This window comes from Cyprinus carpio, chromosome B25, assembly GCF_018340385.1.
Source record: "Cyprinus carpio isolate SPL01 chromosome B25, ASM1834038v1, whole genome shotgun sequence".
Classification (NCBI taxonomy): Eukaryota; Metazoa; Chordata; class Actinopteri; order Cypriniformes; family Cyprinidae; genus Cyprinus; species Cyprinus carpio.
In genome coordinates, this window is record NC_056621.1 from 7,350,307 (window position 1) to 7,369,419 (window position 19,113).

A 19,113-nucleotide genomic window follows, 5' to 3' on the forward strand; every position below is an offset into this window, starting at 1 on the left:
TTTAAAAGGAGTATACTAATAGCACACTTGAATAAACTTCTTTTTCGTAAGGGAAGGGATTATAGTATACACACCTCTGCTGTGCTAGTGGATCAAATAATGGCCCTATTAATGTTTGGGTTTAAGTTTATAACAGTTTTTGTATAGCCTATATTTCGAAGTGATCAAAGTCAGCAATTTTGCACCACATCAAATTTTGACATTAATGATAACAACAACAAGAAAAGCTGAAAAAAAATTGTCTCTGTACACACTCCTAAGATATCATTTATACGACTTCCCAAAAGAAGAATAAAATATTGAGAGATTGATGCAATGTGAAACAGTCTTAAAGGAACAGGAATATTTGGTGAAGATTTACTCACCCTCAAACCATCCAAGATGTAGATGTGTTTATTTCTTTATATAAAACAGAAGAAAATTAGCATTACTATACATCAGTAGCTCACCAATGGATCCTTTGCAATGAATGGGTGCCATCAGAATGAGAGTTCAAACAGCTGATAAAACAACACAATAATGTGGGGAAGTTGTGGCCTAGTGGTTAGAGAGTTTGACTCCTAACCCTAAGGTTGTGGGTTCGAGTCTTGGGCCCGCAATACCACGACTGAGGTGCCCTTGAGCAAGCTCCCCGGGCACCACAGCATAAATGGCTGCCCACTGCTCCAGGTGTGTGTTCACTGCTGTGTGTGTGCACTTTGGATGGGTTAAATCCAGAGCACGAATTCTGAGTATGGGTCACCATACTTGGCTGTATGTCACATCACTTTCACTTTTTTTTGTTTTGTCACTTTCATAATCCACACGACTCCAGTCCATCAATTAACATCCTGTGGATCGAAAAGCAGCGTGTTTGTAAAAAAAAAAAAAACATTGTTAACCCACAAAACATCAAAATTCTGTTTATTATAGGCGAGCACTGCAGTTATGTCATCTACAACTTTAAAGGGATAGTTGACCCAAAATTAAACTTCTGTTAATTAACTCACCCTTTTCCTTTTTTCCAAACCTATATATTTTTCTTTGAGATGTTGGACACAAAAGAAGATATTTTGAAGAAGATATTTTTTGCATTATGATTTTTATTATTTTTGAAGCAACATCAAAAAAAAAAAAAAAAAGTTGATAAGACATTAAAGTTATTTAAAGTTATTTAGTTTTATATAAACATATTAGATATAGACATACAAAATATATAATTGGTTGCTTGCTGGTGCAACTAAAGTGAATGTTTTCTACCAAATTATCTCTTAATATTAATATTCAAAAAACTTTTTTTCCAGCAGATAACTTTATAACATCTCTCAAATTCTTTAAATGTTAATGTAAATGTAAATTTAAATGCAAAAAAAACAAAATGTAAATGTAAATTTAAATGCAAAAAAAAAAAAAATTGATCAGCAAGGTAGACATTTAGGGTGTGGATTTTACAGCGTGTCATGTATTTTTTCTGTGAATTGGTTTTAGGATTCAAGTTAGAATCAAATCAACCATCACATCCTTGTTTACCTTGAGATTATAACAGAGATAAACACTATGTTGTGAGCGACAAAATCTTTTTTTTCTCACAAAGATTTGCATAAACGGTGTTTAATCTTCAAGCACATCTAGAATAAATGAAATAATAGCATGCCATGATAATGCATAAAATTGGGATCCACCTTCTAAACACAGAATAGATGGTCCCAAAGCAAACTAAGACCTAGTATATAAGAGCATGCTTTGAAAGGTAGCTCACATTAGCTCTTGAAGATGGTTGTTTTCTCCATGGGGACTGTGAGGATGTCCCAGATATGGATGCTGAGATGGGTCGTCCTACTGGTGGGGCTGCAGTCGGTGCAAGCAGGTTAGAAAGATAAAAATGATTAGTTACTGCAAAAGAAATAAATAAACAAATAAATAAACAAAAATGCTCACAATAACAGCTACACAATATAACTGTATCTGTCTTTTTTATGTTTAAAGACTTTATGAAGGATTATGGAACAATGGACGTGACTATGGACGTTATGTGGCCAACAACAACAGGTGAATACATCATTGTGTTTATGGAATATACTTTATAGTTTCTTTGTGAATCAATGTGATTAGATCTCATGAAGTAACAGATTATTAATAGATGTCAAGTAAAACTGGTGTTTTATGTATTTCAAAATGGACCTGACATTAAACAGCCAAATCACTACAATGTAACAAAGATTGTTTAACATTAGATTTACAAAGAGTATTGTAGAATTATTGTAAGCTATCTGTAAACATGTACTTTGTATCCATTTTAAAGTATGTGGCAAAAAATATCAATAGGTCCGTCTTTTTCTGTTCTCAGCATTCTCCATGACAAAAGTGCCTGTAACTACAGGTATGAAGTTTCTCCTTCTTCTTCTTCTTTTTTAATGTTACAATATCTGAAACCAATTTTGAAACTAAAATTTGACACTTTAGGAGACTTAAAGATGAAGTGTGTAAGTGTTTTTTAGAGACAACTATAAATTATTCATAATCCCCCCAAAAGTATAAACACTATGGTTCTATGGTAGATTAAAAACATTGCTTAGTATGTATGAGCAACATTAGCACAACCAGATGGTGTGTGTTTTGGGTGCAGAAATTATGCATTTTACCGTCAATTGCATATTTTTGCTCAAAGAAAGTATTTAGCACTTATCACGTTTATAAACTTTCTTTCTTGGTTTAGTTGAACCGAATCCTGATCATCGATCCACGGTCTGCAGCACATGGGGAAATTTCCACTTTAAGACCTTTGATGGTCAATTCTTTCAAGTGACAGACACATGCAACTATGTTATGACAGTGATGTGTGACATCCCCATTTCTGATTTTAACATCCAAATGCAAAGAGAGACTGTGAATGGCTCAATCACTTTCAGCACAGTCACAATAGAGCTAGAGGGGACAGTCATCAAAATCACTAATGGCGACATCACCATGGACAAAGAAAAGTGAGTTTCTACACTAAAACACTACAGCAAAAGCACATCCTTGAAAACAATAATTTTCTTAATATTAGCATTTTTTCAGGTTTAAAAATGTACATTTATTTATTTAAATAAATAAAATATTATTATTCTTGTCTAAATATGTGTGTGTGTGTGTGTGTGTGTGTGTGTATGTATACATACATATATGTGTGTGTGTGTGTGTGTGTGTGTGTGTGTGTGATTGTTTTTGTGTGTGTGTGTATATATATATATATATAGATAGATAGATATATATATATATATATATATATATCTTTAAAATATGAATTATTAAAGCAAAAATTTGCCATTTTTTCAAAATGTGTGTAATTTTAACATAAATCTGAGAGTTTATAATTTTAAACAGTGGGGTTAGAAAAAAAAAACAAAATTCAATATATATTCTCTCTAAAAAATTAATATCTTAATTGAATTATTAATATCTTTGCTAATTAATGTTTTCAACCAAATTTATTTCAAGTTTTTTTTTAAATATTTTTACTGGAAAACAAGACAAACAAGAAGATTATCTTTTTTCATATACTGTATATATCCATCAGGGTGTCTGTTCCGATCAATAAGAATGGAATTCAAATCGAGGGAAGTCCAACAAGTGTCAAGATCTCAAACAAACATGGAGTGACTGTCTTCTGGGAAGAAGACAACTATCTAACGGTATGATTCTTTATCTCTCAGCACACATCCTGGAGCTTGATCTCAGACTTGATCATAATTGACTATACCAGAGCTGCACATTAAAAAACAAGCATGCAATATACCTAAATAAGCAACAGTGAACCAACAGGTTTTGCAAATGAGCCTTTTCCTTTTTTAATTCTTTGTTAGTATTGTCAGTTAAATAGACAGACAGACAGACAGACAGACAGACAGATAGATAGATAGATAGATAGATAGATAGATAGATAGATAGATAGATAGATAGATAGATAGATAGATAGATAGATAGACCTATAAATAAAGATAAAAAGTCACTTAAATAAAAAAAGAGATTTTGAAAAGTGTCAGTCTCTCCTCTGACATTATTTTATTATATGATGTTCCCCAGATTGAACTTCCTAAGAAGTACCAAGGTCTGACCTGCGGACTCTGTGGAGACTTTAATGGCAACAAGCATGACGATATCACTGTTAGCGGTAAACATAATGTTTTTAACTCATTAGTGATTAGTTTTAAATACAGCAAGTTTAGTTACCAGCAGACACATACTGATTTTAAACACTTTGTTTAAACACTTTAGTTTAATATGTTTATCTGAATCCTTCTTAGGTCCGGCCAAATGGAAGGTTTCCACACCTATGACTGAAACCTGTGAGGAAGTTACACTTCCGTCCAGGGATCAGTGTGACCAGGTACAGTATGGGACAAAATCTAATTTTGGGTGCACTAAAGTAAACTGTTTAACTTCTGACTGAAATATTGGTTCCAATGAAACAATCCTCTAAACAAATTATCTACCCCCCCCCAACTCTAGACAAGCGTTTGCCAGCAATATCTCAGCAGGCCAGGGTTCGCTGACTGTTACAGGGTGATGGACATGGGTTCATTTGAAAAAGCCTGTGAAGTTGACCTGTGTCAGTGTTATGGCAATCACGACTGTCTCTGCAACACGCTCACAGAGATTTCACGACAGTGCACTCATGCTGGAGGAAACCCAGGAACATGGAGGACAGAACAGCTCTGTCGTGAGTATCAGTAATGATGGCGAGAAAAAATGAACTTTTTCTAACTCCTATGATGTTGCAATATGCTGTACGATTCTACAGTTTTTGAAGAATCACTACGCAGCTATTGCCATACGTCAAGGTCCGAAGAAGACAAATAAATACTAAAAAAAATACCCAAATAATTCACCCATAACCTAAATGAACACAGTAAATAAATAAAAAAATTATACAAACAACAATCACTTGCTATTGTAAAAGGACCACTGCGAAGAAAATACAATGCAACAATATTGATACATTTGTGGTATGCAATATCTTGTTCTGTGGAGCAGCAAAGACGTGTCCTCTGAACCTGCAATACATGGAGTGTGGGAGTCCGTGCAAGAACACCTGCTCAGATCCGACCGCAAGTCTACTGTGTAAAGAACACTGTGTGGATGGCTGTTTCTGCCCTATTGGTAATTTTTACACAATATCCAAAGTCAAGTGCTTGCATATTTAAACCTGTTCAATTAAAGCCATTTTTTCTAAATTAAATTGTATCATGCCTTCTTTTTGTAAAGGCACCGTGGAAGACAACATTGGTCAGAGTGGCTGTGTCAATGTAAACGAATGCCCTTGTGAGCATAACGGCGCAGTATATCGATCAGGAGAGTCTTACAAACAAGCTTGCAAAAAATGGTAACTTTTTAAAAAATTTTAAAGTAACATTTAAATTAGCCTTCCCAATGCTAACACTGCTGCCATACTGTGTCAGTGTGTGCACCGCTGGACACTGGACTTGTACATACCTGGAATGTCCCGGAATCTGCTCTGTTGTGGGAGGGTCTCATGTCACCACTTATGATGGAAAGACCTTCACTTTCAGCGGCAACTGTGACTACATCCTCACTAAGGTCTGTCAGTACATCAGATGATCCAGATGTTTTCTGTCAGGGCGAGATAAATGAAAGCCTCACTTATATGTTTATTCACATGGTTTATATTACAATCAGAAAACTGTGGGTATTATAAAGGTTCCTACAATCATTTTTCCTTTCTTTTTTAAAAATTAAAGCACTCTAATGACAGCGACATTGCGGTTGTGGGAAATCTGGCAAAGTGTGATCCGGCCCGAAAAGACACATGTCTAAATTCAATTACCCTCGTCATCTCAGGGACCACTGTAAGCAATGGGTTTGAATAATTTTATTCTTTAATAATTTTTACTAATAATAATACTTATACTGGTGCTGCTGCTACTACTACTACTACTACTATGAGAATCATATTAATAGTAGTGCCTTTTTGTTGATGTTTTACTCATTAAACAGATTACTTTTTCCTCTGGTGGATCTGTGACAGTGAATAAAATCAGTCCATACATGCTTCCTTTCACCACAGGTTTGTTGTCAAATATAAGAAATTTACTTTTTTATCAATACTAAAAAAATATTGAATTTCCTTTTTCAATAATTTCATTGTCCCAGGTTCTGTGAGCATCTTCCAGCCCTCTTCCTCTTTCATCATTGCTGATATGAAGAGTCTTCGTCTAGAGATCCAGTTGGCTCCAGTCATGCAGTTGTATATTGTAGCCAGCACTGAAGAGAAAGGAAAGATGAGTGGTGAGTAAAAAAAAAAAAAATCATTTTGGAAAAGAAACACTTCAGACTTTAAATGTTTGGAATATTTTTTTTTTTTTTAATTTGTAGCATATAGATGTCTCAAAGCTAATTGTTATGGACTCAAATTCAGACAATTTTGATTTTATGGGTATCAATTGAACCACTTTTTACCTTGCTTCTCTCAGGTCTGTGTGGGAACTATAACGACATCCAATCAGATGACTTTAAAACAACATCGGGCATCATAGAGGGCACACCAACATCCTTTGTCAACTTTTGGAAACAAAATTGCGAAGATCTTGAAATCACATTTGACAACCCCTGCAGCTTGAATATAGAAACAGGTGCTTAACCTGCTCACAATATCCATGTTGCAGTTGATATTTTGATCATTCTTGACATAGCAGAAGAAAATTCTTGCTGCGCTAAACAATGAAAGCAAATCTTCTCTGATGTTTTTCCTCATAGAGCAACTTGCAAAAGACTGGTGTTCCCGTCTCACAAACCCAAATGGCAGCTTTGCTGCATGTCACTCAGTAATATGTCCTGAGATGTACTACCAAGTAAGTCTTTTCTTTTTGAAATACACTCTTAAAAATAAAGGTGCTTCACGATGCCATAAAATAACTTTTTTGTCTAAATCATTCCATAAAGAACTGTTAACCTTTCTGTTTCACAAAAGGTACTTTGTCGTGAAAGGTAAGAAAGAGATTATTCTTTAAAGAACCTTTGACTGTATGGTTCTTTGTGGAACCAATAACGGTTCTTTTATGGCATTGCTGTGAAGAAAACTTTTTAAGCACCTTTATTTTTAAGATTGTATTGTATTGCAGTATTTATTATAAATTATTTATCAGTGCAAATCTTTTTTTTTTTTAATTCATGTGTCCTTGTAATCTTTAATCAAAGGTTAACTTCACACTGTCAGTGTCTGAGATTGAAAACCACATTTACTTAAGATGGCCACACACCAGAGGATTTTAAACCTGATTTTAAACCAGATTTGCACCCACGAATGATCAGGGGGTGTGGCCTTCTCAGGCGATTGAACTAAATATTGAGAATGAAAAACATTCTTTTTACTGATCAAGTCAATGAATATTGCAGAACAAATCACGTATTCAGCGACATTTAGCTCAAAGCACCACCAATCTCTACAATGCTAACTATATATTGGCCTATAAAGAAGGAATAAAATAAATAGTCCTAAACTAAATATATTTCACTTAAATAATTCACGTTAACAAAACCAAATAAAAAACTGTTTCATTTTTGTGACCGCGCTAAGTTCAAGAAAACCGAGAGGACTATGTTTTCTTTATTTTACAAAATCACAATGTTTGTTTCTGTTGTGAGTGTACACATATAAAAGTGTCTCCTTTACAGTTCCGAACAGTGTCTTTTTTGTATCTGGGTAGTTGATAAACTTTTATTTATAAAAGTTGTAATTTATTGAACCATGCTTGGGACAGTCACACAATAGGACAATTTTGAGATTTGGCTCAAAAATGTAAAAAAATCGAAAAACACCACTGCTTTTATAACAACAGGTCCATGTAGGACAAAGAAATATTTAACGATTTACTGCATTTTAAATAACGACAGTATTAATTATATTCATTTTTTATTTTGTGTGACAGTTAAAATGCCAAGTCACATCAACAACCAATCTATCTTTAAGTCGTTTCCGCATAATTTTTTGTCCGATCCATTGCTATGATTATTAGGCCTACTTATTGCAATTTCGAGAGTAAGTCTTACATTTGCGGATGTCACTCCGAAAACTTTGTAGAGTGTATGTGGCATTTGGTTTTCTTTTATGCCTTTTTAGTACAAGTCCACATCCCTTTTGTGCATGCCCTTACGAAAAAGAAGTTTGTTCAAGTGTGCTATAAGTAAACTTCTTTTAAACAAAAAAATAGGAAAGTATGCTTTTAGTTTACTTTTTATGTACTTCTCAGAAATGGGCTTTATGTACTTCTCAGAAATATACTTAAAATTACCTTTAAGTATACTTGACTTATACTTACAAAAAGTCTAAATATACTTGAACTTTACTTAAGTATACTTAATAAAATAAACTTGAAGTATACTACTTTTTGGTAAGGGTGTGCCAGAAAAGCCTACATTCTATATGTGACTACCACTATGTAATATTATAAAACTTAATTAAAAGATGACAAATGTTGTACAGCAGTAAAGAGTTGAGAATTTTGTTCAGCACAGGTAGAGGACAGTGACTAGATCTAGAAATTCAGGTGATCCAATCAGTTCCTGATAGACAAAATCAAGTCCTTCCCTACATTTTTCCTTGTTTGAATAGCCGCTTCACTCAGACTTCAATCTGTTTTTCTCTGCAGTGGTGTGTCTACGATACCTGCAAATGTGCAGATATTAAGAAGTGTATGTGTGCGGCCGTATCCAACTATGCCCATGCCTGTGCTGCCAGAGGAATCATTCTCCAGGGCTGGATGGATTCTGACCCCTGTGGTGAGAACTTTATAAAGTACACATACTAACAAATAGTTATACTGTATGTGCACTCTGTTACAAATCTGCTTCTGTCTATCTCTGGCTACACAGACATGATTTCGAAGTGTTCAGGGAACATGAGATACTCCTACGGCGTGACCAGCTGTGGCAGCACCTGCCGCTCTCTCAGTGAACCAGACAACACCTGCCAAGGGTCCTTTACACCTGTAGATGGTTGCACCTGTTCTGAGGGAACCTACCTCAATGAAGGCGGAAGCTGTGTACATGCTGAGCAGTGTCCTTGTTACTATGGCAACCAGGTCATAGAACCATCAGCAGTGTTCTACAAAGATGGTGCTAAATGGTATAAAGTGCAGTTTAACATATGGGTAGTTGATGCATAATGTATCCATTAACTTTTTTCTGAATCATTTTTAACATTTTTTTATTTCAATAGCCCTTCACTGCCAAAAAGAATTTAACAATATTGACATGCATTGTTAACTATTAATGGTAGATTTAGTAATTATTTCCACTGTTTGCTCAAATTACAGCACCTGTGACCTTGGCAAACTGCACTGCTCCAGTCAAGAAGGTGATCTGCAATTAACTCTTCCGCAATACTACCATTTAAATTCAAACTTAAATCACCGCTGCTATGATGTGTGCTAATTTTCGCCATCTCATCCATATGCCTTTTGTGTTTTTAGACTGTGTGGCTCCAATGACATTCTTCAAATGCTCAAATCATGGAGAAAAAGGAACGGAGTGTCAGAGGACATGTGAGAAGCAAGACCCAAACAACTGTGTGAGTTGGAAGAATGGAATACATGAATAACTGAATGAATGAAAAGATCCGTTAAAGCAATTTATGTATTTCTTGAAATTCTGTTTGCTTACTCAATTTCAAATGTAGCATTTTCATGCCGGCTCTGAATGGCACACAGACCTGATATACAGTGTAGATAACATGCATTAGAAATCTTGTGATACTGTAGAAGTTTGCATGAAAATAATAGCTTACCGCTTTTGTCTTGGCATTAGGTGAGCATGGGGTGTATATCAGGGTGTATGTGTCCAGATGACCTTCTGGCTGATGGAAAAGGTGGGTGTGTGAAGAGGGACAAATGTCCATGTACCCATAATGGAGTCCTCTATTCACCTGGAGAGCAAGTTCAACAGGACTGTAACACCTGGTGAGCTAATCACAGTTGTTATAAACCACGTTATCACAGTGCAATCCTTGTACTATCATTTAACATCTCACTACTAGTCAGAAATTTAGACACACTTGAGGCACATGTCTACAAGTATAGATGTATTTCCAATAATCTTATCTGGTTAAATGTACAGTTATATTTGATCATACTAAACATAGCAAGGTTTTACATGACAGTTTAGGCCCATGGAGTGGTAACCTTCAGCAACAAGTAAAAAAATTGAGGGTAGTGTTTTATTTTGTGAATTTATATTTCAGCACATGCACAAATGGGATGTGGACTTGTACTAAAAAGGCATGCTACGGCACCTGTACCATCTATGGTGAAGGTCATTTCAGGACTTTTGATGGCAGAAGATATTCCTTCCACGGAGACTGTGAACACACCATAGCCCATGTATGTTTGACTGTCCCAATGGGAAAAGAAAAAAAGTCAATATACAGATATCAGACACATACCTGTCACTAATATGTCTACAAATGCACCAAATCCTTCAATAAAACAGGCTTACAATAAAATAATATGAAAAACATCAGATTTTATATAAGTGGGTTTAGGGGTTAATTATCTGGGGCATTATAACCTGGAATATCTCTGATGTGTGTAACCCCTTTAGGATTATTGCGATACGAACCCCAGTCCCTCCTTCCGTCTGGTTACAGAGAACATCCCTTGTGCAACCACCAACTCCATTTGCTCCAAGTCCATCAATCTGTTCTTTGGGGTGAGGTTTTTTCATATCTCAGAGTCAGAACAGGTGCATTAGTAAAGCATCCTTAAATGTGCAATATACAACATATGTTATAAGCCACTAACTTTTCATATCCCACAGAAATACGAGATGATTTTATCTGAGGAGGAAGATGTGAAAGTTATTGAAAGCAACGGCACGGAATACAGATATCAAATCAGTTCTGCAGGCATATATGTTGTCATAGAGGTTGAAGGGCTTTTGAACTTAATCTGGGATAAAAAAACAAGTGTGATGATCCAACTCAATCAAATATTAAAAGTATGCATTACTTAAAGATACATGAATAAACAAGAAATTTATATCTTTTGTTCAACTACTCATCTAAACGTTCACTTGATCTCTATGGCAGGGCAAGGTGTGTGGACTGTGTGGAAACTTTGATGGTAATGCAAACAATGACTTTATGAAGCACAATGGAGAAGTGGTGACAGATCCAGAAGATTTTGGGAATAGCTGGAAGGTGAAGCCCAGCTGCCCTGATGTAACAAATGTGTTGCATCCTTGTGACGCAAATCCACATCGACATGCCTGGGCTATCAAACAATGCAGAATCATCACAAGCCATGTTTTTGCAGACTGCCATTCGCTTGTACGTAACATGATCATTTAGCAACTTGTTTCCATAAATTGAGAACAAAATGATTAATCATCACTGAAAAGGAATGAATGTGTGTTGTTTAGTATTTTACAATTTAATGCATTACATCTAGCCGTTATTATGGTATTCCTTACAGTTCTGTGTCTGATTTTCCTGTCTCTAGGTGGATTCTGGCCCATACTATGATGCCTGTGAAAGGGACACCTGTGCATGTGACAGTGGGGGTGACTGTGATTGTCTCTGTACTGCAGTGGCAGCTTACGCTGCTGAATGCCGTAAAAGAGGAGCTTGTGTGGCATGGCGAAGACCAAACTTTTGCCGTAAGTGATAATTCTATCATTTATTTTGCCTATATAACCTGCAACCAATGAACGTGGGTGAGAAATGCATGCAAATATTAAGCTCTCTCTGAAGTATTGCTTTTAAATGGACAAATACACACAAAAATTATGTCAAAATGCCCTAGTAATTATGCTATAGCAGACATACATAGCCGGCTGAATGTACTGTGTCAGTGCACTGGATCAGTGCATTCTCTTAAAGTGACAACACTTTCTTAATATTAATCAAACGGCAACAACAAAGAAATCACTCACTGCTCTTGATTGAATAGCTTTTGAAACCACTGTTTACTTTATTTGTATCTTTACTCTATTGTATTCATTTGTGCTGTTGCTTGTAGTTATATAGATTATTCTTACCGAACTGTACCGAACCGTGAGTAAATTGAACCGTTCCACCCCTAATATATATATATATATATACACAGTGGGTATGGAAAGTATTCAGACCCCCTTAAATTTTTCACTCTTTGTTATATTGCAACCATTTGCTAAAATCATTTCAGTTAATTTTTTTCCTCATTAATGAACAGTACACACAGCACCCCATATTGACAGAAAAACACAGAATTGTTGGCATTTTTGCAGATTTATTAAAAAAGAAAAACTGAAATGTCACATGGTCCTAAGAATTCAGACCCTTTGCTCAGTATTTAGTAGAAGCACCCTTTTGATCGAATACAGCCAGGAGTCTTTTTGGGAAAGATGCAACAAGTTTTTCACACCTGGATTTGGGGATCCTCTGCCATTCCTCCTTGCAGATCCTCTCCAGTTCTGTCAGGTCGGATGGTAAACGTTGGTGGACAGCCATTTTCAGGTCTCTCCAGAGATGCTCAATTGGGTTTAAGTCAGGACTCTGGCTGGGCCATTCAAGAACAGTCACGGAGTTGTTGTGAAGCCACTCCTTCATTATTTTAGCTGTGTGCTTAGGGTCATTGTCTTGTTGGAAGGTGAACCTTCGGCCCAGTCTGAGGTCCTGAGCACTCTGGAGAAGGTTTTCATCCAGGATATCCCTGTACTTGGTCGCATTCATCTTTCCCTCAATTGAAACCAGTCGTCCTGTCCCTGCAGCTGAAAAACACCCCCACAGCATGATGCTGCCACCACCATGCTTCACTGTTGGGACTGTATTGAATAGGTGATGAGAAGTGCCTGGTTTTCTCCACACGTACCGCTAAGAAATGAAGGCCAAAAAGTTCTGTCTTGGTCTCATCAGACCAGAGAATCTTATTTCTCTGTTTTTTAGCAAACTCCATGCGGGCTTTCATGTGTCTTACACTGAGGAGAGGCTTCCGACGGGCCACTCTGCCATAAAGCCCCAACTGGTGGAGGGCTGCAGTGATGGCTGACTTTCTACAACTTTCTCCCATCTCCTGACTGCATCTCTGGAGCTCAGCCACAGTGATCTTTGGGTTCTTCTTTACCTTTCTCACCAAGACTCTTCTCCCCCGATAGCTCAGTTTGGCCAGACGGCCAGCTCTAGGAAGGGTTCTGGTCGTCCCAAACATCTTCCATTTAAGGATTATGGAGGCCACTGTGCTCTTAGGAACCTTAAGTACAGCAGAATTTTTTTTTGTAACCTTGGGCAGATCTGTGCCTTGCCACAATTCTGTCTCTGAGCTCTTCAGGCAGTTCCTTTGACCTCATGATTCTCATTTGCTCTGACATGCACTGTGAGCTGTAAGGTCTTATATAGACAGGTGTGTGGCTTTCCTAATCAAGTCCAATCAGTATAATCAAACACAGCTGGACTCAAATGAAGGTGTCGAACCATTTCAAGGATGATCAGAAGAAATGGACAGCACCTGAGTTAAATATATGAGTGTCACAGCAAAGGGTCTGAATGCTTAGGACCATGTGATATTTCAGTTTTTCTTTTTTAATAAATCTGCAAAAATGTCAACAATTCTTCTTCAATTTTCTGTCAATATGGGGTGCTGTGTGTACATTAATGAGGAAAAAATTAACTTAAATGATTTTAGCAAATGGCTGCAATATAACAAAGAGTGAAAAATTTAAGGGGGTCTGAATACTTTCCGTACCCACTGTATATATGTATATATATTAGTGGTGAGCATAGATAATTTTTTTTAATCTAGATTAATCTCACTGTAATCTTGGAATTAATCTAGATTAATCTAGATTACAATGGCTCATTTGAATTCTGCCCAAGGCATTCAAATTATGTTCAATAAGATGTACTCGTTAGTACTGCTAGAGCTGTGCTGCACTCAAACATAGTAGTTTGACGACGACTCTTCCCCTGCGCTACATTGCTTGGACCGGCATCTTCCGTATTAACTAAGGGATGCTTTGCGTTTAGGTGGTACTTCAGACTGGAAGAATTCCTACAGTAAACTAATTCCGCATTGCACAAGTTGCAAACAACCTTACGCCTGTTTCACACATACTCCGTCTGCAGTGCATATGCATGGCATTTTTTTTTTTTTTTATGCACCCATGTTAACGGTTTCCAGTGTTCACGCGGTTGTGGTCCGTCAGTGCATTCCAGGAGCGGTGCGTCTGCAGCAGTGCAGCGATCGTTTACGTACCGAGTCTATTTTTGCTGTGCTGCACGCGCTGAATTAAAGTGACAGCGCATTGTTCGCGGTAAAAATTAACATGGATTGACACGGAAATGCAGTAATTTCACAATAAATGTATAGCCTACTAATTAAAGCCTAGTGTGTTTCACATGCAACACATGGGTTTTTGGCTAGGTTTAAAACAAGAAAAAGAGCACCTTTAGATAAACGAGGCAACATGATATAGGCCTATGCACTTTTATGGCAGCAGAACAACAAAGTTCATTAAGAACCGTGCGATTGCTTGTAATAAATATTTAAATATTGTTCTCATTTGTAAGTCGCTTTGGATAAAAGCGTCTGCTAAATGATTAAATGTAAATGTAAATGCAAAAGGCACGAGAGTCGACTGTTTCTGTCAGTGGTGCTTTAATTTTAAATATTTGCAATATCCCAACAAGAAAAGTAGGCTAATTGTTGTGTTTAAATGTTTTGCCGCTCGCTTGAGCAGCTTATTATACAAACCTAGAAGTCAAATGCATGAATAATATGTTGTTTATATTTATTAAGTTTAAACTAATGTCTATGATTATGAAAGATTGTTACTGTTCTGTGATAAGAGTCACAATTTTTTTTTTTAACATGGTTTGAAATATAGAATGATGAACAAATGTTGTGTTTGTGGACTAAACAGCCGCGGATCAGTAGCGGATTGCAAACGCGTCCTGTGTGAAAGCACAATAAGTCCGTGCTGCTTCTGCACCACATACGTAACGCACACGGACTGCATACGCACTGCAGATGGAGTATGTGTGAAACAGGTGTGAGTCTTGTCGAGGTTTTTTTTGGGAAGCTTGGTAATTTCACAGTAGGCATACACACAGGTTCAAAGACTCGTTCTCGCCCCCTACAGTGCAATTCGTCTAGGTATACATCTGCGCTAAACTATCACGGTGAAAGTCATCATAGCTTGCGTATTATAGACCCAGCTCCCAACCCAACTTTGAGAATAGATTAATGGCGATATTTTTTTTATCACCTGATAAGAGTCTCACGTTAACGAAAAATTTACGAAAAGTTAACGAAAAGTTGGAAATAAGACCCAGTAGAAATGTAAGTGATATTTACTTTGGTTTTTCTTTTCCTCAACACATCTTGTACTGTATTTAATATCAGACATGTTATTTAGTGACAAATTTATCTCCTTGGAAACCAAGTACAATAATATTCTAAATGAGCAAAATTGTTGGACATGATGGACCCCTGTGCTCACCTTTTTCCAAAGTTTTACACAATAAATATTGATAAGTATTCAATTATTTATTTATTTATTTATTTATTAAGTATTTAGATCATAGCTTCTAAAATGTTAGATTTTATGATAGATTTAGAAAAAAATTGTGTCATTAAAAAAGTATACATAGAAGTAATATTAATTTAATAAAAAGAAAAAAAGGTTAAATCTGTTAGCTTTAATAACAATAAACCTTTGGGATATAAATGTGCCAGCTGAAATAACTCTCAAATATAACCGTTGTATTGACTCAAGTGGTTGTTCTTGCAGCTATATTCTGTGACTACTACAATGCTCCAGGAGACTGTGAGTGGCACTATAAAACCTGTGGATCAAACTGCATTAAAACCTGCAAAAACCCCTCAGGAACTTGCTCTGATCAAATCCCCCCACTTGAGGGTAAGAATTAGGCACTTTAGGCATTTGAAAATCTGTGTACCAAAGAACATATACTTTTATGCCAAATAAGATAATGTTTTCAGTATTTTAATGCTACTAAGTACTTTACATACCAAATTATAAAAAAATATGTCTAATACCCATGTCTCTTTTTTTCTGCTCGTCTACTTTATTTATTCTTTTAGGTTGTTTTCTTCGGTGCCCTTCAGAGAGGCCGTATTTCAGGGAAGAGACTATGAAGTGTGTCACTGAGGAAAGATGTACAGACTGTTTCTATGATGGGAATTTATTTCCACGTGGATCCGTCATTTACGAAACCACAGATGGGAATGGTACATGTTTCAAAGCTATGTGTGATTCAAATGGGGATATAATAAGAATTATTACTGAATCCTGTATAACTACAACTACAACACCTTTCACTTTCACAACTACACCTGAAACTACTAAAACAACAACCATATCCCCAAGTACATCTACACCAACTTACACCATCTCAACAAATACTGTCACATCAACACCTACAACTCTAGTTACAACAATATCAACAGAGACATCCACAATCACACCAACTACTGGAACAACACCTACATCAACAGAAACACCATCTACAACTACTGGCACAAAAACAACATCAACAGAGACATCCACAATCACACCAACTACTGTAACAACAACACCTACATCATCAGAAACAACAACACCTACAACTGTTACAATAACACCTACGTCAACAGAAACACCATCTACAACTACTGGTACAACTACAACAACAACATCAACAGAGACATCCACAATCACATCCATGACTACCACACCAGTTACTGTAACGACAAAACCTACATCAACAGAAACAACACCATCTACAACTGTTACAATAACACCTACATCAACCGAAACACCATCTACAACTAGTACTACTACAGTTACAACAACACCTTACACCTGTTTTCGTTGCGAATGGTCAAGCTGGATTAATAGCAACATACCCAGTACAGAGCCAGAAGGATTCGAAACTGAACGCATCGATACATTGTGGAATTCTGGAAAGATAACCTGTCAGAACCCAGAAGAGATTAAATGTAGAGCAGTGGATTATCCACAAAAATCCCTAGAAGATTTGGGACAAATAGTATATTGCAATACATCATTTGGACTGTCATGTTCAAATGAAGACAATGCATATGGCATGCCACCACTTTGTTATAATTACGAAATAAGTGTAAAATGTTGTAAAGACATTTGTATTACCTCTACAATGTCCCCAAGTACACCAACACCAACTACAGTTACATCTACATCAACAGAGACATCCACAATCACACCAACTACTGTAACAACAACACCTACATCAACAGAAACAACAACACCTACAACTGTTACAATAACACCCACGTCAACAGAAACACCATCTACAACTACTGCCACAACTACAACAACACCATCAACAGAGACATCCACAATCACATCCATGACTACCACACCAATTAATGTAACGACAACACCTACATCAACAGAAACAACACCATCTACAACTGTTACAATAACACCTACATCAACAGAAACACCATCTACAACTACTGTTACAACAACAACATCGACAGAGACATCCACAATCACAACCTTGACTACCACACCAATTACTGTAACAACAACACCTACATCAACAGAAACACCATCTACAACTAGTACTACTACAGTTACAACATCACCTTACACCTGTGTTCGTTGCAAATGGTCAAGCTGGATTAATAGCAACATACCCAGTACAGAGCCAGAAGGATTCGAAACTGAACCCATTGATACATTGTGGAATTCTGGAAAGATAACCTGTCAGAACCCAGAAGAGATTAAATGTAGGGCTGTGGATTATCCACAAAAATCCCTGCAAGATTTGGGACAAAAAGTTTATTGCAATACATCATTTGGACTGTCATGTTCAAATGAAGACAATGCATATGGCATGCCACCACTTTGTTATAATTACGAAATAAGTGTAAAATGTTGTGAAGACATTTGTACGACCTCTACAATGTCCCCAAGTACACCAACACCAACTACAGTTACATCTAACATCAACATCAACATCAACAGAGACATCCACAATCACACCAACTACTGTAACAACAACACCTACAACTGTTACAATAACACCTACGTCAACAGAAACACCATCTACAACTACTGGCACAGCTACAACAACAACATCAACAGAGACATCCACAATCACATCCATGACTACCACACCAATTACTGTAACGACAACACCAACATCAACAGAACAACACCATCTACAACTGTTACAATAACGCCTACATCAACCGAAACACCATCTACACCTAGTACTACTACAGTTACAACAACGCCCCTACACCTGTTTTCGTTGCGAATGGTCAAGCTGGATTAATAGCAACACACCCAGTACAGAGCCAGTAGGATTTGAAACTGAGCCCATTGATACATTGTGGAATTCTGGAAAGATAACCTGTCAGAACCCAGAAGAGATTAAATGTAGAGCAGTGGATTATCCACAAAAATCCCTAGAAGATTTGGGACAAACAGTATATTGCAATACATCATTTGGACTGTCATGTTCAAATGAAGAAGCAGATGGCACGCCACCACTTTGTTATAATTACGAAATAAGTGTAAAATGTTGTAAAGACATTTGTATTACCTCTACAATGTCCCCAAGTACACCCACCAACTACAGTTACATCTACATCAACAGAGACATCCACAATCACACCACTACTGTAACAACAACACCTACATCAACAGAAACAACAACACCTACAACTGGTACAATAACACCTACGTCAACAGAAACACCATCTACAACTACTGGCACAACTACAACAACACCATCAACAGAGACTCCACAATCACATCCATGACTACCACACAATTACTGTAACGACAACACCTACATCAACAGAAACAACACCATCTACAACTGTTACAATAACACCTACATCAACAGAAACACCATCTACAACTACTGTTACAACAACCACAACATCGACAGAGACATCCCAATCTACAACCTTGACTACCAAAACAATTACTGTAAACAACAAACATCAACAGAAACACCATCTACAACTAGTACTACTACAGTTACAACAACACCTTACCTGTGTACTCGTGGCGAATGGTCAAGCTGGATTAATAGCAACACACCCAGTACAGAGCCACAAGGATTCGAAACTGAACCCATTGATACATTGTGGAATTCTGGAA

At 36.7% G+C, this 19,113-nt stretch overlaps 1 protein-coding gene and 1 long non-coding RNA gene across 5 annotated transcripts; one reads left to right on the forward strand and one right to left on the reverse strand.

Moving 5' to 3' along the window:
- Positions 1-772: 772 nt before the first annotated feature.
- Positions 773-10,695, reverse strand: LOC122142334. Of its 4 annotated transcripts, none has more exons than XR_006158539.1 (7): positions 10,594-10,695; positions 10,274-10,365; positions 9,764-9,901; positions 6,439-6,540; positions 5,455-6,243; positions 1,739-1,827; positions 773-830 (listed from the first exon to the last, which is right to left on the reverse strand). It is a non-coding gene; the product is annotated as an uncharacterized LOC122142334 (long non-coding RNA). The 4 variants fall into 4 exon arrangements; XR_006158540.1 differs by having other exon boundaries at positions 10,268-10,365; XR_006158537.1 differs by having other exon boundaries at positions 10,543-10,677.
- LOC109062933 (mucin-2-like) lies at positions 1,752-18,568 on the forward strand. The gene is made up of 28 exons (XM_042752575.1): positions 1,752-1,846; positions 1,966-2,028; positions 2,327-2,359; positions 2,696-2,960; positions 3,539-3,653; positions 4,045-4,132; positions 4,266-4,348; positions 4,471-4,681; positions 4,996-5,121; positions 5,227-5,344; positions 5,421-5,559; positions 5,721-5,828; positions 5,977-6,046; positions 6,133-6,267; positions 6,453-6,611; positions 6,736-6,830; positions 8,628-8,757; positions 8,851-9,103; positions 9,294-9,334; positions 9,450-9,547; positions 9,784-9,935; positions 10,217-10,355; positions 10,576-10,683; positions 10,792-10,971; positions 11,063-11,302; positions 11,475-11,631; positions 15,742-15,870; positions 16,056-18,568. The coding sequence occupies exons 1-28, from the start codon at positions 1,753-1,755 to the stop codon at positions 18,275-18,277; spliced, it is 5,751 nt and encodes a 1,916-aa protein (XP_042608509.1). The 5' UTR covers position 1,752; the 3' UTR covers positions 18,278-18,568.
- The last annotated feature ends 545 nt before the right edge of the window (positions 18,569-19,113 follow it).